Raw genomic sequence first — 26,229 nt, 5'->3', positions numbered from 1 at the left:
GCTAAACTTTAAATTTTATTTTAAAACAAGCAAACATAGTTTCAACATATCATATGCTTTCCTTTATATTTGTTTGTAGGTACCGAACACAGGACCCAACTCCACGGGAGCAGTTAACAGAAACAGGTGGGTGTTAGATCTGTGGTCAGAGTGGGGACAAGGTGCAAGAAGCTGGCCGGTTGCTCCTGTGGTGTCGCTGCATCTTCAGTGCTGAGGGTTCAAAGGATGAGTTCTCTTGGGGGAGCACCGAAGACCCAGGTAGGCGCTCTAAACTGGCACAGAACATTCACAGAGCAGAGGGCCAAGGGATCATTCAAGCGGATCACGTTGTAAGGACTACTAGCAGGACTCTGAATTTAGAAAAGATGTTTGGGGCAGTAACCATCCAAGAGAAGGTGGTGCCCTGCCTAGCCCTGCATTTTTCCCAGCCTGTCAAATCTGTCCATCCAATCAGGGTGCTATCTTGCTTGGACAATGCCAGAAAAAAACGAGGAAAACAATCTAATGTCCTGACTCTTCCCGTTTGAACAGTCTGTGTCAGTCACCAGAGAGCTGGGCTCCTTTCTTATTCAGTGCATTCTGTGTGTTGGATCTTCTTTAATGTGAGTAGCCTTAATATCCAGGTTATCCTTACAGAGACTGAGGAAAGGCCCTTGGTCTAGTATCAGTATCATGACTACACACTTTCTGGGTAAATTCTATAGATCCTATTGCAGAGCGATAACCTTGTCAATGTTGGTATTAAAGCTTAACTTTTTAATAATCTTGGGATATACCCTTTTGAGGCCAGTAAGCCTCATATTCACTAAATAGCCAGGGGCATCAGAGAAAACACACATGTGTGTCTTTATGTAAAGTACCTGAATACACAGACAGTTTGCACCCCATGATTACAACACAACAGAGGCCAATTCTGGAACTTTACTAAACAACAAAATGCCACTGAAAGCTGTGACATAGCCTAGTGACTATGTTCCAAGTGGCAATGGAGTCCCCCAAAACAGTATTTTCAGAAAAAATGAGGGTTTGAGTGCATAAAAAAACATTAGAAAACCAACCATATGACAAAGTGTTCAAAGAAAGCATTTTCCAAATCCTTAGAAAAAAATTTGAAAGGCCGGGCGGTGGTGGCGCATGCCTTTAATCCCAGCACTTGGCAGGCAGAGGCAGCCGGATCTCTGTGAGTTCGAGACCAGCCTGGTCTACAGAGCTAGTTCCAGGACAGGCTCCAAAGCCACAGAGAAACCCTGTCTCGAAAAAGGGGGGAAAAAAAAATTGAGCTACAGAGTTGGCTCCGCAGGAAAGAGCACTGGCTGTTCTTAAAAGGACTTGAGTTCAACTCCCAGTACTCACACTGTAGCTCACCCCACACCGTCTTCTGACCTCCCTGGGCATCGTCATGGCATAGACATACATGCAAACAAAACATACATATACATAAAAACAATTTTTTTTAAAAAAAACAAAAACCTTGTTTTTTGAGGCAGGGTTTCTGTGGCCTTGGCTGGCAGGCTGGCCTTGAACTCAGAGATCTTTCTGTCTCTCTCTTTGAGATGACAGACATTGCTACCACGCCCAACTGAGAGCGGTGGTGGTGTGTGCCTTTAATCCCAGTACTTGGGAGGCAGAGTCAGGTGGATCTGAGTTTGAGGCCAGCCTGGTTTACACAGTGAGATCCAGGACAGCCAAGGCTACACAGAGAAACTTTGTCTCGTAAAACTGAGAGAGAGAGAGAGAGAGAGAGAGAGAGAGAGAGAGAGACAGAATTGTTTTGCAAACAGCATAAATACTTTACACACTGAAGTCCCATGACTCACTCAGCAGAGGTTAGTAGTCTCATATGTTGTTGTGCTAAGGAGGAAGGCAGGGGCCATCTGGCCTGCTCACTCTGCTCCACCAGCTCTTCCTCCTCCGAGACCCCACACAACAGTCTAAAGACTACATTCACACCAGGAACTACCAATGTTTATGTTAATAGCTAGGTCACTGACAGGGTTAGAATGCATTTTTTTTTTTTTTTTCCGCTGACAGGATCCTCCTATATAGCCAGGCTGGCCAGGACTCTGCATTGAGATTAAAGCAGTATACATTGCCAACCTAGTACAAACAAGGGTGCTGTAAATAAAAAGGCTCCTCTGTCCCGTGAGACCATGACTCTGTCACCCCTCAACCACACTTCTGGCCTTCCTGGCTCTGAGAGAACATGTGAGATGCAACGGCTAGGTCTGAGGCTTCTAGAAACACAGAGCATGCTTTGCAAAGGTGAGCTGAAGCAAGAGCCTGTGCTGTAGCTGAGCACGGGCCTTCCTGAGGACTGGGAGGAAGCAACAAAACAATTTTCTTTTTAAAGTTTCTAGACTAAAAAAACAAACAAAAAACAAAGCAAAACAAGAAACCCAAACAAGAAAACATTTTCTAAATAATAACAAGTCTATTTAATATTTCCTGTCCTACACTGTACAGAAGTTTATAAAAAAGTCACAAAAATCAAATTACCCCCCCCCCCACACACACACAGAGAACCTACCAGAGCATTTCTGAATATAAAGCTTCTTGCTTCAGAATTACCATTTTGAACAAAAGTGTCACAAAATCATCTTCTATAGACTTTTCTGGTCAGATTATGTATTTAGGTTCACATCGATGTGTAAATTAATATAATCTTTCAAGTTTTCTAACTAGGGCAAATTAAAAAACCCACAGTGTACATTAGAAATATTTGACTTTATATTACAGATGAAAATGCCTCTTTTTGACATGCTGGTAGAAGCACCCAGTTTACAGCACAGATAAGAACTTTTCTGAGTCAGTCTATGTTACAACCAGGTACACAAATGTTCAAAAGGCAACTACTACAGATTTCATACTCTAAAAAAATAAAATAAATAGTTTCACTATAAAATGTTTATAAATATCAGCTACATTACACGTTCACAGCGAAGAGTTACAGAAAATTCAGAACATTTATATTTAGTGACCTCACTGTTGGGCAACTTCTGTTCGAGACAGAAGTGCCTCTGACTTAATATATATATATATAATACAATATAATATAATAAAGCATTAGAAACTATCTATCTAAGGACCGAGAGGAGCTGCCAGGTATTTGGTGTTTAAGCCATTAAGTGTATGGGCATTAGGAATGTGTCAGGGGAGAAAAAGACAAGAGATGTGAAGATAGATGGTTTCTAATTTTTCCTGAGAACATGTAAGTTATGTTGCTATCGAGACAACTTTAAATGGAACAGAGGATCTCGTGGTGACCCAGTGTGTGAAGTAGAGACCCCAGGAATGTAAGCTACCACTACCTAATATATAATTTGCAAACACCAAGTCTTACAAATTGTATTCAAACAAGGCACATGCCTATACATTTATCTGGAATGCTGGGGTGAACAAGCGGCTGAAAGTGTGAGCTGCAGAACAATACTGTCCATTTAGTGGTGCGGTGTTGTGAAAGGTGCAGATGAGATCGGGTGAGCAAGGCCTCAGAAATCAGTATAGTGTGTTGTGGGAAGGGGACACACGCCTGCTCTAACTAGGGCATCTCTGGAGTTACCTGAAGGATTCTGATTGGTAGCTCCAAATTAATGATTTGTTTCCACTACAGATGAGCGGTATGAATTACAGCTAAAAGTAAGAGTGTGCCTCAGAGGGTGACATCTTAGCAATCCTGACCATGAATCTAAGGATGAAGTTCATCGCACTCCAAACAGGATCCGTTCACAAGGGACTGCTGCAAACTCTTGCATGCCCTCGGCTATCGTTATCCAGGGAAGGTGCATGAGGGAGCTGGGATAGACTGTGGAGCATCTTTCAATGGGAGAATTTGGCATCAGCTGGAAGAGGTTAATTTCGCAGTGAAAATTCACTTTAGATGATGTATGCATTAACAGACATTACTAAATTGGCCTTCCAAACACATGGCCTAGACTGAAGTTTATGGCAATTCACTGACTATAGATTCATAACAAACCATTTACACGGGAGATAAATGGTGGTTCTGGGAATAGATTCTAGTCTTTCAGAAATTAATTCATGCAAGACCACCAAGTGCAAACATGCCATTTGTCAGAAATACACAGGGTTAGATGCCCAATGGGTGTGACCAACCACAGAGGTAGGCCACTGACAACAGAAGAGCACCCTCTAATGGAGAGCTGTGGAACTGCCTTTCAGTAAGTCCTTGGCAACAGAGGGTGGAGGTGCGATGAAACCAAGCTTGTTACCCCAAGGTCTTCATCATGTGCCCTCCCTTTTCAAGTCTGAGAAATGAGCATAGTGAGTATGATGCCATGGAAACCAAAAGAGAGCTCTCTGTGACTGTGACCAGCAGACTTACGTGACCACTTCACTAGCTGAAGCTGTACGATACAGTGTAAATGCTAACCACAAGGATCATACTACAAGGATAATAATAAATTAAGTTAAAAATATATATCTTTCTAATTTTGAAATAAATATGATATAAACATCTCAGCAGAGCTTCCTTCTCCAAGGCTGATGCTGTGGAAGTCCTGCAGTGTTTCACAACACAAGACTGCTCACTTGATGCGAAGGCAGTCAGCCTAGAATTGTTTTGTGAATAATTAATCTAACTCAGAAGCTTCCCTTATGTGTATTTTTCCCCACTGTCAACACTATCTTTTAATCAACAGAGAAGCTGGTGAATTATAGAGCTCCCAACCCAAAGTGCTCTTAATCTTACTTTAGACCCATCCACCCAACACACACACACACACACACACACACACACACACACACACACACACGGGACTGGGAGTGCAGTTCAGTAGTAGAGCATCTGTCTACACTTCCTTCCAGAGGACCTAGGTTCAAACCCTAGTACTGCCCAAACAAAAACAACTTAAAAAAAAAAGAATTTTGCATTTCAGCTCAATATGGTCATTAAATAAACACCCAGAGGCCTAAAAGCCATGATAGAAAATACACGCTGTGAAAGCTTAAAGTGTCTTTGCTCTTTCTCTTTTCTCCTCAGGGGCTCCCAGAAATCAGGATGTAGGTCCATCTGGCTGGGGAAATCTTAGGAACCACACTGCAGGAGAAAGCCCAGCGTTAACCACGGCAGTTCAAAAAGCAAGTTAATTTTTAACGTGTTACGTTGTCACCGTATCAAAAACTAAGAGGGAAATGATCTTCTCATCCTCACTCTGTCTATCAGCTGTCACTCAAGACAGTGCATGCTGCAGTGGGCGCCAGTCTCAAAACACCCAGTCGGGAAAAACAGTTTATCTCCGTGCAACTTTGAGTGTTTTTCCAAAGTTAGTAATAAATGATGAGAGTCTTGCTAAGAGAAGGTGTTTATGACACTGAAGTCTAGCTGTGGAAATGCTGTTTACATAAGCTCACACCCATTACACTAGGAATGAAATGAAGACAAGAGCTAACAGCACTTCCTGTGGGCGACCACGTGTCTATGGTTTGGACAGCTGCTGCTTCAGCTCATCCTACTCAGCTTTCTTTACGTCCTCTTGATCCGAGGCACTTGAGATGTCGTCATCCGACTGCTCCCCAGAGAAGCAGAGCATCAAAGCATGTGTCTTGTGTGTTATGGTGACAGTACAGGGTCCCTGGGCCCAAGGCTCCCCATCCACCTGCATTGGCATCATCGAGCACTTCAAAATCAGCTGAAATCAGGAAATAATTAGAAAAATGTCAGTTCTAGAAATTACGGGCAGGTATTTCTATCTCTCATTAACTCCTACAGGTTCTTAACCTTTGACATTAAACAAAAATTCATCTGAATATACAGAGAGACTGTTTAGGGATTCTTTTCTAGTGGGTATTTTATTTCTTTAGTTGGCAGCTTCCTGCAAGGCCCTGCTATAGTCTATGGAGATAGAGGAAGTGACAGATGCGTGCTGTCTTCCCACACCCACAGCTTGGAAACAGCCAGCTACCTACCCGCACTGTGTGTGCTTGTCCTATTCGAAAAGGATTTGCCAGTTTCACTTGGATTTGAGCACAGTGGAAAGACCCATACACTCCAACGACTTCCAGTAAACCATCATCATGCCTAACATTAGAATAAAAAATATGGATTACAGAACACAATGAAATCAAATTATCCACAGATAGCAGTTTCTCTTTTGATAAGATGGGCTATCAGTTTATTTATTTACTTATTCACCTACTCATCCATCTGCCCACCTGATGTGGGATTCCCCTCTGTATGCTGTGAACACCACTGGTTAATAAACTGTCTTAGGCCTGTGATAGGGTAGAGTAGAGCTAAGTAGGGAAAACTAAACCGAGGGCTGGAGAGATGGCTCAGTGGTTAAGAGCATTGCCTGCTCTTCCAAAGGTCCCGAGTTCAATTCCCAGCAACCACATGGTGGCTCACAACCATCTGTAATGAGGTTTGGCGCCCTCTTCTGGCCTGTAGGCATACAGACAGAACATTGTATACTAAATAAATAAATAAATAAATATTAAAAAAAAAGAAAAAAAAAGAAAACTAAACTGAATGCGGGGAGGAAGAGGGTGGAGTAAAGGGAGAAGCCATAGAGACATTGCCAGAGACAGACATGCTGAAACTTTGCTGACAGGCAGATTAATGGAGATGGGTTAAATTAAGATGTAACAGTTAGCCAATAAGAAGCTAGAGCTAATGGGCCAAGCAGTGATTTAAATAATATAGTTTCTGTGTGATTATTTCAGGAGTCTGGGTGGCTGGGAAAACAAACAAATGGCGTCTTACAACACTCACCCATTCATTCATCCCCCACAATCTACCCATCCACCCATCCACCCACCCACCCACCCACCCATCCATCCATCCATCCTCCCATCCATCCATCCATCCATCCATCCATCCATCCATCCATCCATCCATCCTCCCATCCATCCATCCATCCATCCATCCATCCATCCATCCTCCCATCCATCCATTTATCCATTCACCTACCCATCCACCCACCCATCCATCTATCCATCCACCCATCCATGTGATTAAAGGCACCCAGTGCCACCACACCCTATTCCATCAACTTATTAATGTTCATATGTTAACATATATAGAAGAAGGGAAAACTTACTAAAACAAAACAAAACAAAAAACCCAGAGCACTTTAAAGCAAAGTGACAACCCCAGACTGCAGCTGGCTGTGGTGACTAACAACTGTAATCCAGCTCTAGGGATGCCGCAGTGTGAAACTGAGTTCAAGATGAACGTGGTTTTCACAGTGAGACCATGTACCCACACCAAGCACTGTCAAATCCAACCACTACACCGAACATCCATACCTGGCTAGAGGGTAAGTCTCGTCTCCCATTCCTTCCCACAGTCTGCAGCCGCCGCCCCAGTAGCCAATGTTCAGAACGATAATACCTTCCAAATTAGGCAGTTCTACTCGCTCACCATCCAGTTCTAGCTTTAAAGAAATGTAGGTAGTCACTACAGGGCACCCTGTTTCCACACCTATCTACCCGGAACTTAAATTTTAACACGCATATTCAGATGTGAGACATGCCCAAGGGGAAGACAACTCCGCGCATACAAGGCAACCTGGCTGTTCCTTTTCTTCATACAATGGAATCAATTCTTTTACAAAAGATGTTTATCCAAGTATTTTATGTGTTTGAATGCTATCTTCATATATGCCAGAAGAGGGCTTCAGATCCCCTAGAACTAGTTACTTGGGCTCCTTGCTCTGTACAAAATAGAGAAAGCAGCATGGCACTTACATTCCCAAACTGGGAGCCTGGCACCATCTGCGCTGGATTCCCCACTGTCAATCAGTAGGAAACCAGATGACACTGCCTGTCTTGCACTCCTGACAGTGTTTTGTGGAACCCACCCTCCCTTCCCCCGCAAATGTTTCTAACAGGCCATGTACTCCTGCCTCATTCTCCTCTCATGCACCCTAACACATCAGCTGGGACAACCAACACGTCACTCCCTCATTACAGCCTTTACTGGCTTACCCCGGCACCAGAGGCAGAATTCAAGTTCCAAACAGTCTGCTATGATAGGCCATGGGCTGGTGCCTCTGTCTGGATGTCTTAGACTTGGCTCTCGCCCTCTCCTCCCTGCAAGCCATGTTCTGCAGTGAAGCTCTCTCTCTTATACGTATCTGGGCTCCGTAGGCTCTGGGTTTGATTCCTAGCACCACAGTCAATAAAACTTTGATGGAGACTCTTGCAATTCCCTCCCTTTTGGGTGGCTTCTGGAAGGCTTTCTGCTAAGGGTCTGCTGGATAGCAACAGCTTTCTGGGCTGGCGCATCAGGCTCCTTACTGCATGCCCATGCTGTCCGTTCTTTCTCAAGATGTTTATCATTCCCACCCCTTCTTATTTTACACTAGTTCTGGGGTTGTCTAGTTAATGTTTCTGTTGTGTTAACTATTACAGACTCTTTCTAGAAGCAAGGAAGATACACAACTGCTATATGTGATATCAGGGGGTCTGCAACAACAACACACAGTCAACAATGCCTTATTTTTACTGTTTATATATTTTTACTTGCTTTAATATGGTAAGAGATATATACAAAACATGAATTAATCTTTTAAACTTTCATGAGCATTCAGATGAGTCTGCACTGTGTCAGGAAACGTAAAGCTGTTATCTTCTTACCAGTTAAGCAGATTCTGGAAACAAACCAGGGTCCAAGTTGTGAATACTAGTTCCTGTGACCTTGAGCCATGTGACTTAGGAAAATAACTTAATTTAAAATAGTTTTGCTGTCTCTGGGAATCTAGTAATGCCTGACATATATGTTTGCATTGACACTTTAGAGGAATAAGGACTATAAAGAATTCACTCGAGTGGAGGCCATCAAGAGATGGCTCCTTGGTTAAAACACCTGTTAGTCTTACAGAAAACCCAGGTTTAGTTCCTAGGCACCCACAAGGCAGCTTACAACTGTACTGAACTCTAGTTCAAGGGATCTGTTCCCCTCTTTGGGCCACTGAGGCACACAAGTGTTACACTTACATATATGCAGGTGGAACACTCATATACATAAAAACAAGCAACTTTGGGCTGGAGAGATGGCTCAGTGGTTAGGAGCATTGCCTGCTTTTCCAAAGGTTCTGAGTTCAATTCCCAGCAACCACATGGTGGCTCACAACCGTCTGTAATGAGGTCTAATGCCCTCTTCTGGCCTGCAGACATACACACAGACAGAATATTGTATACAAAATAAATAAATAAATGAATAAATAAATACTTTTTAAAAAACAAGCAACTTAAGCAAGTGTCTGGCATACGAATGGACACTTGACATCCATGAACAAAGTATGTTTACAGAAAACTACTCAGCATTTGTTAAAGAACTTCAGAATTCAGACAATACCGAAATCTTTAGAAAAGGTATTAGTAGCTTACCTCAATTTTTTTATTCAAATCTTTACACTCTTGCACTAAACAATCTTTAGTTCCATAGAATAAATAGACAGCCTGTGAAAATAGAAATTAAAGCATGAAGAAGATACTACAGCAAGGCTCCTGCTATGCTGTAAGCCACTGTTTCCCATGTGGCCTGGACACTGAGGGACAGAGAAACGGGGAAGCCTCTGGCATGCGACCCAGGTTCACACCCTTCTAATACCCGTCCGGCATTTCATTTCATCATCAACTGTGGTAGGAGGAGTCTAAGTGAACTGTGGCCAGGACACATGAAATGCTAACCCTCTCTCTCTTTGGAGATAGGGTCTCATGTAGCCCAGGCTGGCCTAAAATTTGATACTTAGGTTGAACTCCTAATCCTCCTGCCTCTGCCTCTTGGGTACTGAGATTGCAGTTGGTTGGTTGTCACCCCACCTGGCTTTATGAGGTGCTGGGGTTAAACCCAGGGCTACATGCAACTGAGGCACTGGCGGCTGAGCAGCATTTCTGAACCCTCTCCTCGGATAGAGTCTTACTATGTAGTCAACTGCCTTGACTTTGTGGTGATTCTCCTGCCTCAGGTCTCCCATTCTGTTACAATTACAGAATCATCACTCTCTTTAAAGGTGACAATAAAAACCCATCATTTTTTGGTTTAACTACTCTGTTTTTCAGAGGGAATGTGGGATATGGTTGGGAGGGTTTGTGTTCAAATAATACTGTCTCTTGACTTATTCGAAAAGTCTATTTTATAAGACTATGTTGAAATAAGAAAATTCTATTTTTTCCCCAGTACTCCAAATTATTAAGGAAAATGCATATAAATCTAGCATACGTTGTCTAAACACTTTGGAATATAAAAGGGTTGACAGAAAAACTGAAGTTGCCAACTGTATAAATAGCAGTCTTTATTGTCTTAGCAACACTATTTTAAAAAAGATTTTATTCTATGTGTGTGAGTGCTTTGCCTGAAGTGTGTTTAGTACCTATAGAGATCAAACAGAGCATCTGATTCCCTGGAATTGGAGTCAGAGGGTCGTGAGCTGTCATGTGGGTGTTGGGGATCAAACCCTGGTCCTCTGCAAGAGCATCCAGTGACCTCAACCACTAAGTTGTCTCTGCTGTCCCCTCCTGTCTTATTATTTTATTAAGAAAAGGGAACTAATGTCTGTGAAAGAGCTCTCCCTGAAAATTGTGATTATTTTTGCATCTACTAGATCCTGTAATAGTTGCTGTTACGATGCCTTTTTTTATTACCAGTCTCAGCAGTGATCACTGGAAGACAAAGAGATATTTAAAAGATGATCTGTATGATTAATAAAAGTACTAACACAATAGCAACAATATTAGCAGAAGTTAATCAAGTGATGGGCAAATTGAGAACCACCGTTTTAGAAAACATAGCTACTATAGAGAATTTTTGCTCAAGCATAATCTTGGTGCCAGCAATTTCCTGGTACGTGCTGCTTTAGTATGTCAGATTTCTCTCATATTATCTATCAGTCGTCAAATTGATAATCTGCATAAATGATGGTGGGTGGTGGTGGCGCATGCCTTTAATCCCAGCACTCGGGAGGCAGACGTGGATAGATCCCTCTGAATTTGGGCCAGCCAGCCTGGTCTACAGAGTGAGTTCCAGGACAGACAACACTACACAAAGAAACCTTGTCTTGAAAAAACAAACAAAAACCAAGCAAACCAAAAAACCCAACAACAAAAAAACCCACCAAAAAAAAAAAACTCAAAACAAAACAAACAAAACGCACACAAACACACACAAACATATATACACACACACGGGAGGGGATGATGACAACGATGACAAAAATCTCCCTCCCAAGTGACCTCTGAATGACTATCATGGTTAAGATAGCTTTCTCCTTTCCTTGGCCCCCTGCTATTCGTGCAGTTCTCTTATGCTTGCCTATAATAGCTAGAGTAGCATTGTAGGTAGGTACTGCACTCAGCCTTGGGCTCTATTACAGCCACAGTTTATTCTCTTTAAAATCTAAAAAGAGAGGAATATTGGGGCCATGGAGGTCTCTATGCTCACAGGCGTGCACACAGGGGAAGGAACGCAAACCTGTTCTCTGCCCAGAGGCTGAAGCTTGCTTGCTAATCTGGTGACCTTTGCACTACCTGTGTGGCCAGAGATTTTCTGGCACCAGATCTTCCCCCAGACCCTTCCCCTAAGTTTGCTTTTCTGAGTCAGTCTATAGAACCCATCTTTATGGGCTTTACAAAGAGCTTTGATGGAGTCACATCTGGTGTGTATTTAGCTTACTTTGTTCCCAAGAAGACGTATGCATGCTTTGTTGTTTATGAGGGACTGAGTTAGTTATCCCCAGAACAGTTTCCACCAAACTGTGCTGTGCTTAAGATGCCTACAATAAACCACTTGGGGTCAGACTGCTGAAGTCTGAACCAACACATGGTACTGAGTTGTGCTGAGCAGAACTGCCTTCTTGCCTCCTGAAGTTCATCTCTGCTGTCCATGAAGGATGCAAGGACATGCCCCATGAAATGTGTATATTTCATACACAAATAGTATAAAATTTCAACTATTTGTAAAACATAAATAAGGATAAACTAATGTGTATTTATCTTTCACAGCCAAGTCACTTGGAAAAAACATGCTAAGCAGACTTAGGGATGGTGGAGCACACCTTTAATCCCAGCAAAGGCAGGTGGAGCCCTGCAAATTCAAGGCCAGCCCAGTCCACGTAGTGAGTTCCAGAACTACACAGAGAGACCCTGTCTCAAAAAAAAAAAAAAATTCCAGAAGCAACAACAAATCAAATACAAACAAGCCAAGTGGGGGTAGTGAATGCCTATAATCCCAGCACTTAGGAGGCAGAGACAGGTGGATCTCTGTGAGTTTGAGACCAGCCTGGTCTACAAATGAGTCCCAGGACAGTCAGAGCTGTTATACAGAGAAACCCTGTCTCTCAAAAAACCAAACCAAACCAAATAAGGAGTAGGGATCAGCCATGCTAGGAATTGGAGTGATGACTTTTGTTAAAAGTATAAGAGTCATGGGAACAAATGCCCCTTTCCTTACCTCATTTGCCTTGTGGGGCTTTCCTAAGCCAACAGAATATAGTTCTCTATTAGTAACTTAACCAAAATCTTCCATCTGGGTGGTGGTGGCGCACGCCTTTAATCCTAGCACTCAGGAGGCAGAGACAGGCGGATCTCTGTGAGTTTGAGGCCAGCCTGGTCTACAGAGCAAGTTACTGGACAGGCTCCAAAGTTACAGGGAAACCCTGTCTAGAAAAAAAAAAAAAAAAAACCAAAAAAACAAAAAAAAAAACCAAACCAAAACAAAAAAACCCTTTCAGCTATTTAAGACAGACGTTAACATACTCCAATTAACTTCCATCTAAATAAAATATCTCAACTTTCTAATTTTAAAACTCTTGTTATAGTCAACAAAATAAATTTGTGGATCCTAATTTGAAACCCTACACAAAGCAGAGCATGTAAATGTTGCCATAAGTCAGTCTGATCGGAATCTAAGAGTGCTGAATATAATTGAACTATTGATTTTTACTGTGCCTTCAGTGATAAGAAGGAAATGTTATTTTATCCCACACACCTTGTTAAGAATTCTGCTGGAAAACAGAGACGGTGCCTTCTCACGATGAGCGTGAAAATTGAGAGCCATGAGGGCATCAGGTCCAACAGAGAAGTAGTTGTTCATTGTGAACTCCTGTGAGAGAGGAAGTGACGGTGACTCCAGCAGCAGTGCCACCCACTGGTCAATCCCAGTCCGCATTCTTCTTGCAAATGGAATATTTTCTGAAATTTACTTTTCACAGACTATCAGAAACTGCCAGTGAAGTTGTGGGCTAGTAACTACAGACACGACTCCCACTTCTACTCAGCATGCCACATCTCATCCCATCTGGAATGGCTCTACATTCTCTCTCTCTCTCTCTCTCTCTCTCTCTCCCTCTCTCTCTCCAGTTTCTCTGTATAACAGTCCTGGCTATCCTGGAACTCACTCTGTAGAGCAGGCTGGTTTTAAACTCACAGCGATCCTCCTGCCTCTGCCTCCAGCTGGGATTAAAGGTGTGCGCCACCACCAAGGCTCTGATTTTCTAGGCAGGATTTTTCACTTCTGTGTTCTCATGGTATTTGTTCTGTACCTTCTTTGTAACTTTCAGATTCTGTTGGTCTTAACTCTTTATTCCCTTAGTTTGTATTTTCCTATTCAGCCTAAATTCTTCAGTCTACATGTCTAGCTCCTATCTTGTGAGCAAAAAACACAAACCTTCAGCCTCTGATTAAATACCCACAGTTGTTTGAGACACTATGCCAAGTAACACATTTCATTTCACACCAAGCCCCAACTTCCTTATTTTTATTTTCTTGATTAATATCATTTCCATATATCTAATCATAAACATTAAGCTCTAGTAGCTATGTATTTCTCTCTTCCTTTTGTGGCCATCATTAATCAAGTCTTATCAGTTTAACTTTAAAACATCTTTAAACTGAAAATAAACTCTCTAAATTATCCTTAAGGCTCTCCTTGTGTCTGTAAGCCATGGTCATACTATCTCAGAAAATTTTCTTAAAATACAGATTGGGGGGTACCTCAGTGGCAGAATACTCGGGCAGCGTGTGTGAGATCCTGACTTTGATCCTCAGTAAACAAATGTTCTCTACTATCTCTGCAATGTCAACTATTTGCTGACATACCTCACCTATGGTCCTTGGCTGATCCAAACTAACCTGATCTGCCAGGGCAGAACTAAGTGCACCTGTTCATTTTAGAGCCCAGCTTGGGGGCTGGGGATGTGGTCAAAATATTCACTTAGCACCTCCCCAAATACAAGTTAACAGAAACAAAACAAGGAAAACCTCAAACAACCAAACCCAACAGTTTAGTGAGTAAGGCAGGCACATGGTGATCTGCTTTGTACCCAGCTCCCTTTTGATGCCAGATCTCTCCACGCTGCCTGACGGGAATAACGGACCACAGACACTCTGTGTGCACTTGCTAAATTGCGTACAACTGAAGTGCTAAAAACGTACCTTGGGTTTTCTTAAATTGTAGTATCCTTTATTTGTTACTTGCACTTTCCATCTAAAAAACAGAAGTTAAAAAAGTATATTTTACCAAAAAAAATATGTATTCTAGCTAAGTTGACAGATGACAATTTCAACGCTATTTTATGTTTCATTTATTTTTAATTTTTTTGGTTTTTCAAGACAGGGTTATTCAGCATAGCCTTGGCCATACTAGAACTTGCTCTGTAGACCAGGCTGGCCTCGAACTCACAGAGATCTGACTGTCCCTGTCTCTTGAGTGCTGGGATTAAAGGCGTGTGCCACCACCGCCCGGCTCTCGATGCTATTTTAAAGCATCTAAGGATGTACCCACATCTAAGTAAGTGTGCAAATTTTAGCATAATTTATAACTGAACTATTTACAATATTAAAAACAAGACACCAGAATCTGTTATAAGTGCAACTAATATAATAGTTCTTTTCACTTAAATTACATTTAGCTTGTTTTTGGTTTCTTGAGACAAATTCTTAACTCCATGGCCCAGGTTGGCCTCAAATTCATGGAATTTCTCTTCTGCTTTAATCTCCCAAATGCTGGGATTACAGGGATGAGTTGCCATGCCTGACCAACTTCACTGTTTATTTACACAAATAAACAAACTCCAAACTCAAGCAACAGACTTGTTAGTACTAGTTACTAGTTAGCAGTAGTAACTTACCGGTCTAGCTTGATTCCATCTGCTTCCATTACATTTCTTAAGACCTGTGCGACCGGGATTTCTCCAGCATAGCCTGTACCCCAACCCAGGGTATGGGACAGATCGTTGCCTGTTCCCAGAGGTAAGACCGCAACCTGTGGAATGTACTTTTCTTGTCCCTAGAATACAGAAGATGTACTGCAGATTTTCTCTTTAGATTATTTGTAGCATTATAGTATTTTGTAAAATTTAAAGACTAAAGCAACAAAGACAAAAGTGACAACTGTAGGTTACACTAATTTCTTAATCACAGTGTTTCATTCCTAACTATCCAAATCGGCTTCATCTAGTGGTCACCTGTTACTTTCACTCTTTTTGGGTGCTCTGCTACTGAGCCATATCATCAGCACCCATTAGAGTGGTTCTTTTTGTTTGTTTGGTTTTGGTTTTTTGAGTCAGGGTTTCTCTGTGTAGCTTTGGAGCCTGCAACTAGCACTTGTAGACCAGGCTGGCCTCGAACTCAGAGATCTGTATGCCTCTGCCTCCGAGTGCTGGGATTAAAGGCGTGTGCCACCACTGCCGACTTTACAGTGATTCTTAAAGACAGATACCTTAATCTTCATTTCATCAACTGCATCGAGGACCCAGCCCACAGTTCCGTCCCCTCCACAAACAAGGACGCGAACTGAGTGATAAGGAAGAAGAGTGCACAGCTGCAGGGCCTTGATCGGGGGCGTTTTAGTTACATCGAACACCTAAAAATAAAAGAACAAGGAGACTCTGTTCAGCCTACACTGTCCTTCACCTGCGGATGACTGCCCTCTATGTATTTTCCTGACAGTTCCCAGGGCCCAATCTATTACTGTGGCTCATCCAGTACACTGACCTACAAAGCAGGGACAGACCTCATTCTACCGACTAGGACACGGGGCCCAGGAGGCTAAATCAGTTGTGTGATTCTGCAGATGTGGAAACACAACACAAACTGAGAGCCTAAGGCTACAGTACCATTTGATTCCTTTCTGTTCACATCAAACTCTAGTGCGCTAATGGTGTAGGAGGGTCTTCTGCCTATGTGTTACTTTCATTGGTGAAGTTGGCCTAGTTGATAGGGCAAACTCAGGTAGGCAGGGAAGGCAGAACAGAATTCTGGGAGGAAGAAGGCAGAGTCAGAGAGCCACCCACCATGAAGCTGCCAGATCAGACATGCTGAATCTTTCCCGGTAATCCATGAGCTTGTGGTAACATACGGATTATTAGAAATGGGTTGAATCAAGACATGAGAGTTAGCCAATAAGAGGCTAGAAATAATGGGCCAAGCAGTAATTTAATCAATACAATTTGGTGTGGTTATTTCAGGTATAAACTAGTCCAGTGGTGGGACGCAGCCCGCTGCTCCCCTTACAACATGCTAATCTCGCCCTTAGCTAGTATTCTGTACTTCATGCTTTAAAAACTGGCCTTGAATTTAGAGATCAACCTGCTTCTGTCTCCTTGTACTGGGAGTATAGGGGTGTGCCATCACACTTGGATTATGTACATTCAGTTTTAATGGCGTGCCTCCCCCCATTTTAAAAATCAAGGAATAAGCCGGGCAGTGGTGACACATGCTTTTGATCCCAGCACTTGGGAGACAGAGACAGGTAGATCTCCATGAGCTTGTGGCCAGCCTGGTCTACAAAGTGAGTTCCAGGACAGGCTCAAAACCTTATCTCGAACCCCTCCTAAAAAAATCAAGGTATAATTTACTTTATCAAAAAATTCCTCTCTAAAAAGGAACACATAGTTGATTTTAGTTTGTGCAACTACTATCAAAATCTAGTACATAACCCTTTTGTTTTTTGTTTTCTTTGTTTTGTTTTTTTTAATAAGATGTCTCAAGGTCCCTTTACAGCCACTTCCCATTTCCAGTCCCAGGCAATCAAGAATTAATTACACTCTCTGGCTCTATTGATTTGCCCTTTCTGGACAGGACACATGAAAGCAATTACACAGTCTGATTGATACCTTCAGCCCTGATTGATTTAGCGGTGCTTTTTAGGTTCACTTACTATCATATAGTTTGTTTCTGTCAGTCACTGAAAAGTACCCATTTTATGAAGACACAGCACGTTTATTCATTCACCAGCTGACAGAGAGTCGAGCTCTTCCATTTTTAGGCGATTATGGCTAATACTGCCATCGGACATTTGTACCCCAATCTCTGTGGGACATAAGGCTTCCTTTCCCTTGAAATGAGATTGCTGGGTGATGTGACTTTTGTTTTACTACATATTTGAAAGGCTTGAGGTTTTTTTTTAAACAAGTATTATTCTTTCCTATGACTAGGTAGCGATTTAAAGCATCAATAACCATTGCATTTTAGGGAAAACAAAAGCTAAAAATGAGACTTAGAAAGCAAGGCTTTCTCTTTAGTTACCTGGACTGGATTTAACAGGATCCTAAACTCTCCCAACAGTCCTTCTCCCATGTTAGTTCCACTGCGAGAGTTGGCCAGGATTATTAATGGGGTCCACTGCTTTCCAAACTTAGAAGCCAGCTAAAAAATGAACATGGACGAAACAGGGTTAGTAGCGTCTGAGAGATGGCAAATACAAAACTTTCCTTAGTAGCAATGGTGCTATAATTTGCTGAAAGAAATAAACCTGTACTATCAACACAATAATGACAAACAAGCCCGAGAATGGCAGAGGATTTTACAGCTTGACCTTTTACTCAATGTAGACTTGCTGTGTGCACAAGTCTCCATGGCAAGAGGAGACAACCCCCTCGGATATTTTCTCCAGAAGCCCCCTCTTTCCTTTCCTGTTTTCAGACAGAATCTCACTATATAGCCTTGGTTGGCCTGGGGCTCATAGAAATCAATCAACCTGCCTGTCTCCCAAGTGCTAGATGGAAGGTGTTGGCCACCTACTCACCAAGAGACTATCTTCTTTCTTGAAATATGGTCTCCTGACGGCTCATGCAGCTTGTCAGTTATGGTAGGTTGGCTAACCAGCAAGCCCCAGGAGTACTGCCTTCCTAAGGCAGGGATTACAAATGGATGCACCATGCTCAGCCTTGAACACAGATGCTGAGGACTGAGTTTAGGTCCTCATGCTTGCATGGCGAGTGCTTTTTCTCATTTTGCTTCCAAAACAGTCATTACACATGCTATGTTCAAAATTTGGAACAGTACATAGTTGGAGTATCTATTATCTGAAATGCTTAAACAGAACTATGTCTCTCCCTCTTTTTTTTTTTTTTTTTTTCTGAGACAGAGTTTCTGTACAGCCTTGGATGTCCTGGAACTCGCTGTGTAGACCAGGCTGGCCTTGAACTCACATCAACACCGCCCGCCCAGCAGAAGTGTTTCTCATTTTGGAGTGTTTGCACATACATAATAGGGTTACTTTAGAGACAGGATCCAAATTTAATATGAAATTATGTTTCATATGTATGTACCTTCAAACAGCACAAGGTCAGTTGTAAAGGACATTTTAGTGTTCCTACATTTTGACCACAACCTGTCCTGTGATTAGGAGGAGGATTTTCTACTTGTGGTACCATGATGGTACCTTAAATTCTGGATCTTCAATGTTGGGTTAGGGATGTTCAACCTTAGTATTTGAGTCTGTCACCAGTTAATACAGTCCATGTGCTTTTATCCATCGACAGAGTGAAGTCTGATCTCCTCTGACCTTGTTTTTCATTTCTGGATGTATTTGAGAATATACTAGCTGGCCAGGTTTTTTTTTTTTTCTTTCTTTCTTTTTTTTTTTTTTGTCTGTGATCCCTAGTTTTTTTCTTTGTTTTTTTGAGGAAAAGCCTTACAGAGATCTATCTGCCTCCTGCCTCTGCCTATTAAGTACTGTGATTAAAGGCTCTTTTATTATTTTTTATGTATGGGTGTTTTGCCTGCATGTATGTCTGTGTACCATATGAAAGCAATGTCCAGAGGCCAGAGAGGATGTTGGATCCCTTGGTACTGCAGTTATAGCTGGTTCTGAGTCTCCATGTGGATGTTGAGACTCGAATCCTGGTCCTCTGAAAAAACAGCCAGTGCTCTTAACTGCTGAGCCATCTCTCCACCTCCTGGTTCTTAGTTTTAGCTACGTATTCTAGAACTTGCTATAATGACCTTAAACTTTTGGTCCTACTGCCTTTACCTCCTGAGTGCTGTTATTAAAGTCATTTGCTATCATGATTGGCTGTGGGTACAGTTTTATGGCTTCCCATAATGACATTTTAAACCCTTTAATCTCTTATTTACTTCATTCTCATTTTTTTTTCTCAGAATTAACTATCTTATATACTAACTTTAAATGAATAAATCTATAAAATAAATAAGCTAATTACCGCTTCATAATCAGTCCTTTTGTCTTTACGCATCTGGTTAATGGATGCCAAATAACCTGGTGGGATGATGAGATTTTTGAATTCTCCAAAGTCACACTTTTCATTCTTTACGCTGCTCTTCATGCACTCGTCATGGACTGTTTTCTGGCACCAAATGCACCTGAGGAAAGAAGAAACAACCATCGGTTCATTGTAAACCGGTGTTCCTAATCCACAAACCACATTTCTGTCAAAAGGTAAAACAGTGTATCCACACAAAAATAAATGTAATTTTAAAAACTGCACAAAAATATACTACCTATGATCATACTTTCATTTATTTTTTTTTTAAAGATTTCTTTATTTATGTATACAGTGTTCTATCTGTCTGTATGCTTGCTGGCCAGAAGAGGGCACCAGATCTCATTACAGATGGCTGTGAGCCACCATGCGGTTGCTGGGAATTGAACTCTGGACCTCTGGAAGAGCAGTCAGTGCTCTTAACTTCTGAGCCATCTCTCCAGCCCCTGATCATACTTTTAAAAATGCACAATTTCTCAGGGTGATTTTGTATCATGATAGACACCTGTAGGTACAACCTCCTAATAAGGTCAACCTAGAACAACAGCCGTAATTAGCAATGTGTAGGCTTTCGTTTAAACCTGTCTGACACCTGCAGTTCCTCAGGTCTGGTTTAGAAAACTGTCAACTTGCACATAGAGAGGAAAGCATTCCATTTCTTTTTATTTCATTTTTTTTTTGGTTTTTCGAGACAGGGTTTCTCTGTGGTTTTGGAGCCTGTCCTGGAACTAGCTCTTGTAGACCAGGCTGGTCTCGAACTCACAGAGATCCACCTGCCTCTGCCTCCCGAGTGCTGGGATTAAAGGCGTGCGCCACCACCGCCCGGCGAACATCCCATTTCTTTTAGGAGCAGATAAACAGTTCCATGTCTGCTTCTAAAACAAAGACAGAGCGTGCGTATTCAGATTTGTCTCTGTATTGGGTACCAGTGCCAGTGACAGGCAGGGAACAGTGTTGGCAAGACTTAGGCTTTCTATTATTAATCTGCTAAGCTATTTAATCCCCTCACAGATAAGTCAGATCTGACTGAGCAAAAGCAGGCCACCAGAGCAGGACAGAATTAACTAATCTAAGGAGGGAACAAACACTTCTCTGCCAGATGTTATCTCCTGGTCTTCTATTTTAAAGGTGTTTTTTTTTTTCTCCTTTTGGATGTTGAGATTTGTCAAGTAATTATTGTTTACTCAAGAGTTCTACTGATGGCTAAAAATAGATACCTGCACAATGAGACAATTATAACACAACTTGCTCATGCCATTTATAAAGACTGGCTTCTAACGTCAGAAACTGTAATAGAAGGTTACACAGAAGATGTGAATACACCCATCTACTGGCTGCTTACAGCTAATAACTCCTGAATATGTTATCACTGTTTCTGAGCAAAGATGCTGCTATTTGATTCTCTCTGGCCTTGAACTCTCAATCCTAATGCCTCAGGTTCCAGACTGCTGGGGCTATAGGCAAGTGCCACCAAGTTTGAGTAATTTTCCTCCAGTGCTGGGGATGGAACCTAGGATTTGTATATGATAGTCAAATATTCTTATTACCTACCTACCTACATCTACAGATCAGCTAACTCTAACCTACTATATTGTATTTATTTTTCCCCATATCACATTTATTTGCGGGGAAAAGGGTCAAATTTTACCACCAATTTTTAAGCTAAATAAGACTATGTGATGGAGGAGGGTCGTCTTTCTCCGCCGTTCCTATTTCAACAACTATGAGACACTGATCTACTTAACTTCCTGGTTTCACACCTGCACAGCTAATCAGATGTGGTATATAAACAAACTGTCACCACCACAGAGACAAGCATAAGGGACAAATAATTTCCCATTTGGAAGTATTGTTCTTGTGTCAAAAAAAGAGAAAGAAACCAAAACAACAAACAAACACCCGCCCCCCAACACACAAAACAAAAAAACCAACCCCAAACCAAAAACTGTTATGTTGAAAAAACAAGGGCAGGGGCTGGGGAGATGGCTCAGCAATTAAGAGCACTGTTACTCTTGCAGAGGACCAGGGTTAGATTCCCAGCAACTACCTGGTAGCTCACAAATTATCTGCAACTCTAGTTCCAGGGCTTCTGATTATCCTCTTCCACTTGGGGGTACCAGACACACAAGCAGTACTGAGACATACATGCAGGAAGAGCACCCACATATAAAATAAATCTAGCCTCCTGAAGAAGAACCCCAAACCAGGGCAGAGTCTAGGTTAGGCCTCATGGCACAGGCTAACACATGATGGTGGCCTTATTGTATATTATTATTGAACATAACCTGCAGGATAACCACTGCAGTATTTCCTAATAACTTCCCCTGGGAAGAGAAGCAATACTACAGATGGGGAGGACATGAATGTCTAACCCTCTGTGTGTGTTGCTTTAGTTTCTAAAAACTAGAATATATTCATGATTTTTTTAGATTTAATTTTATTGTATGTGCATTGGTGTCTTGTTTGCATTCATTTCTGCATGAGGGTGTTACATTCCCAGAAACTGTAGTTACAGACAAGTGTGAGCTGCCGTGTGGGTGCTGGGAACTGAACCTGGGTTCTCTGGAGGAGTAGTCCGTGCTCTTAACCACAGAGCCATCTCTCCAGCCCGATGAATTTCTTTAATGAATTTCTTTATGCTTGAGAATTTAGGAATCTTTGAAAGGTATAAATAACACCATCGACAATTCTTCTGGAGACATATTCCCAATTTTATAGTACAAGATGCTTTTCAGGTAGGAGCGTGATCTTTGTGTATTGGACTCTGCATTTCTTCCAAGTTGGTATCACACATATTTTCCTAAGCTATTTTTTTTAAAAAAATCATGGTTTAGAAAGAAACATATAATATTGCATTATATGTACTATTTCATAACTTATTCAATCTTTTTTTTTTCCTGTTAAAACCTTTTCAATCAGGCAGCAGTGGTACACTCCTTTAACCCCAGAACTGGGAGGCAGAGGCAGGCAGATCTCTGTGAGTATGAGTCCAGCCTGGTCTATAGAGCGAGGTCCAGGGCAGCCAGGGCTACACAGAGAAACCCTGTCTTGAAAAACCTTTTAAAGAGAGGATGGACAGATGGATCAACAGCTAAAGAATGCGTCCTGCTCTTGAAAAGAACCTGAGTTTGGTTCCCAGCACCCATGCTGGGAGGCTTACAACCACCTACAACTTGGGCTTGGGTGTATGTGTCTGAGTGTCACCCTCTTGTGGCCTCTGGGTGCTCATGTGTACATACCCCCACCCAGAGTCACACCGAGACACACAGCAGCTGGTACCACCTTCTGCTTCAGCTCTTGGGAGCGTGTGTGGGACTTTCTATTTGTTGGAAATAAGACCCATTACACAGTGAGATCCAGACAAGGCTAGGTGTCAGAAATCTCAGGATCCTGCCCTGCTTTATCTTCAATCTTCTCTACCGTTGAACACGCGAGAGCAGCGCTGCCATCCACCGACCTCCTACGCAGAAGCCTCGTTCAGACGCCATTCGGCACGCAAAACGCACTCTTCAGTGTACGTGCGGAAGCCATAAAAACATGCTCAGTTTAACTCAGGTGACTCACCTGAAAGATCTGACGACGAAATACTCCTTTCAGGGCTGGTGAGGCCCACTCGCCTGATTACTTGCTAGAGTGGCAGGACTCCTGCGGTGGAAGGGAACGCACTCCACAAAGTTCTGTCTTCTGATCCCCACATATACAATTCATTACAAATGTGCACCCCCCCCCACAAATAAACAAATGGCAAACATAAAATAAATAATCCGTTTTTGTCTTGTATGTCAAACACTTCACTATGACACCAAGAGCAGTTTTTGCAAAAGAAACTTGGAGCTCTGCTTTGGGATAACCCTTGTTTTCATAGTTCTAAACCAACAGCCGGCTGGTTTGTAACTAGAATAAAGTTACTGTGTGTGCCCTTCAGTTTTCCTTATATAAAATGGGGTGCTACAGAGTAGCCACAAGGCAGGCGGCAATTAAGAGGCCTTGGATGAAAATTAAGAGCCCTGGCAGGGGTGGGAAGGTGATGGCGGGTTCGGTTGGCAGAGTACTTGAGAAACGTGTTCAGGAGCTTTGCGTTAGATCCCCAGCACCTCTTGAACTGGGCTGTCATCTCAGCACGGGGGGTGGGGGGTGAAGGCAGAAGGATCAAAAGATCAAGGTCATCCTCTCTTATCCAGAAAGTTTGAGGCCAGCCTGGGCTATAGGAGGCCCCCATCTCCAAAACGCGAAAACAAAGCATCTAAAGGGGGTCTGCCGTGAACGCCAGGGATGCTTGCGAGCGAGCGGTTTAGGCCATTTGCTGCGATGAATTTAGGTCTCTCGAGCGAGTGTTTGCAATCCTGCCCGCCCCCGCCCCTTCCATACACAAAGGCCATACCTGTAATCGCAGAGCTTAGGCTGGCTGCCGCACTGCTGCTTGCAGACGACACAGTAAGAGCACAGGGGCACGTTGCCGCGGATCCAGTGGTGAGGCATGGCATCTGTGGCCCGGCCGTCGTTCTTGAGCATGATCTCCTTGCACGGGAAGCGCTTGTCCGCCTTCTTGAGGCAGCCCTCGTCCACGCGGAGCCCGCAGCAGTCGCAGAAGGCTCCCTGAAGGATGTGCTGCCCGCACACGCAGCAGTAGGTGGGGTGGCTGAACAGGTCGGTGTCACGCCAGCAGTGCTTGCTCTTGCGGAAGATGTCCCTGCGATGCAGTTGCCGGCGCGACCGCTGAAGGCTACACCAGAAGGTGATGAACACCGGCAGCAGCACGGAGAACAGCGTCCATAGGACCAAGTGGCCATCGGGAAGCAGGCTCTGGCTGGGCGGACTGCTCCGCCGGTCCCCCTCCATCTTCCCAGGCTGGGGCGTGGCCTAGGGAGCGGCCAGGTCCAGAGGGCTCGCCTTTAGGACTCACACCATGGGGGTTGCGGCTGGCTCGCCTTCGCAGCGCGCGGCCTCGGCCCCCCCCTCCCCGGGCCCACACTCGCGGGCTCAGTCCAACACAGGCCAGGCCCGCCGCCACCGCGCTCGCAACGGCCGTCCCGCGGGGCCTCGCCCGCGCCCCTCTCGCGAGGTCTCTGAGACCTCCGCCAGCTAGCGCGGCCCCGGGTTCTACCTGCAGTCAAGCCCGCGATCGCCTTCCCACCCTCACGCAGAGAGACCTGCGTGGGGGTGAGAAGGCCGCGCCTCTGGCGCGCACCTGCGCAGTTCGCACGCCGGCCCTCTGCGGTAAGGGATGGGCGGGGCCTGACGCTCCCAGGGAGTGGGCGGAGTCGGATAGGATAAGGCCTATGGCGGCGCATTCCGCTGGTGGACGGAGTTAGAGAAAGGTGGGGCCTGTGTAGATAAAGCACATTTATAGGCAGGACGGGATGTAGGGCGGGGCCCGCGGCGGCGCTCCCCCTTGAGTGGGAGGGGTCAGGTATGTGGGCGGAGCCAGATCTGGGGGCGAGGCGGAGACTGGAGGTGGGCAGGAATGTTGAATGACGGCATTGAAAAGGATGAGCACCCTGAAAGCGAAGACCCCGAAAGCACACATTGATTGTGTGGAATGAGATTTCGCAAACTTTTGAAACCACAGGAAGTCCTGCCATAAACAATTTACAGTATTTGACCTTCAGCCTCACCCACTTCCTCGCCGTTGGAGGTGGAATTGACATGGTTATGGATGTTGGAGTGGAGAAAACTGTCTCTTTTGGAAGTGTAACATTCTGAAAGGCACAAGTAAAAGATGGCGAAAAGTCACCAGTGCCCTTGCTCTCTCTCTGTATTTACTTATTTATATATTGGTGCTGAGGATTGAACTCAGAGGTATCACATGCTAGACAACACTACACTGAGCTACCCCTAGACTACTTACTGGTATTATTACACACATACTGAATGATTGCTAGGTAACAATTACTAGGTGGGAAGTCCCAACGCTCAGAGGACATCAGGCCTGTAGAAACCTGTCTAGCAAGAATTATTAAGGGGGCTGGGGGGTGGTGATGCATGCCTTTAATTCCAGCAGTTGGAAGAAGAGAAGTGACTCCTGCAAGTTGTCTGTGGTAATTTGGATAAAACATGCCCCCCCCCCAAAGGGAGTGGCACTATTAGGAAGTGTGGCCTTGTTGGAGGAAGTGTGTCACTATGGGGGGTGGGCTTTGAGGTCTCATATGTTCAAGCCACACCCAGTGAGATAGACTACCTCCTATTGTCTGTAGTCAAGGTGTAAGAACTCTCAGCTCCTTCCCTAGCACCAGGTCTACCTGCATGCTGCTTTGCTTCCCGACCTGACAGGAAAGGAACTAAACCTCTGAAATGGTAAGCACACCACCCCAATTAAATGTTCTCCTTTATAAGAGTTGCTGTTGGCATGGTGTTCTTCACAGCGAGAGAAACCCTAAGACGTTGTCCCGTGACCTCCAAATATTCTCTGTGCCATTTGAGGATTCCCCCCCCAACATAAATAAATAAAATTTGAAAAAAAAAAAAGCATTTCTTTGGCCATCCAGGTCAGCTTCAGACTAAGCCAGGAAAGAGTTTCTGTATTTGTTTTTGCTCCCGTGGGAATCTTGCCCTGGGGTTCTAAAATGTAGGCTCTGATTCCCCTTTTCTCGGGGAAAGAGTCCTGAGATGCTTATCCCTTTGAGACAGTTTCACTATATAAGTCAGGCTGGCCTCAAATTTGTGTCAGTCATTGTTGTGGGCTATTTGATTGCACTGTGAAACCTGAGACTGTGCTAATAAAATCAACCTTGGATCAGGAGGTGAAGCCAGCAAATAGTTGACA

At 43.5% G+C, this 26,229-nt stretch overlaps 1 protein-coding gene across 1 annotated transcript; it reads right to left on the bottom strand.

The window, feature by feature from the left end:
* Dgke (diacylglycerol kinase epsilon) lies at positions 1–24,667 on the bottom strand. The gene is made up of 11 exons (XM_041664339.1): positions 23,848–24,667; positions 19,407–19,566; positions 17,488–17,607; positions 15,680–15,823; positions 15,090–15,247; positions 14,395–14,446; positions 12,950–13,063; positions 9,352–9,423; positions 7,267–7,394; positions 5,926–6,037; positions 1–5,648 (listed from the first exon to the last, which is right to left on the bottom strand). Exons 1-11 carry the CDS (start codon positions 24,303–24,305, stop codon positions 5,469–5,471), a joined length of 1,698 nt encoding a protein of 565 aa, XP_041520273.1. The 5' UTR covers positions 24,306–24,667; the 3' UTR covers positions 1–5,468.
* Positions 24,668–26,229: the final 1,562 nt, after the last annotated feature.

Source organism: Microtus oregoni, unplaced genomic scaffold, assembly GCF_018167655.1.
Source record: "Microtus oregoni isolate MIOR12 unplaced genomic scaffold, Mior012 000015F_ref0000493, whole genome shotgun sequence".
Classification (NCBI taxonomy): Eukaryota; Metazoa; Chordata; class Mammalia; order Rodentia; family Cricetidae; genus Microtus; species Microtus oregoni.
The sequence above is the reverse complement of the archived record's forward strand: the minus strand, read 5'-3'. Positions and strand labels throughout refer to the sequence as shown.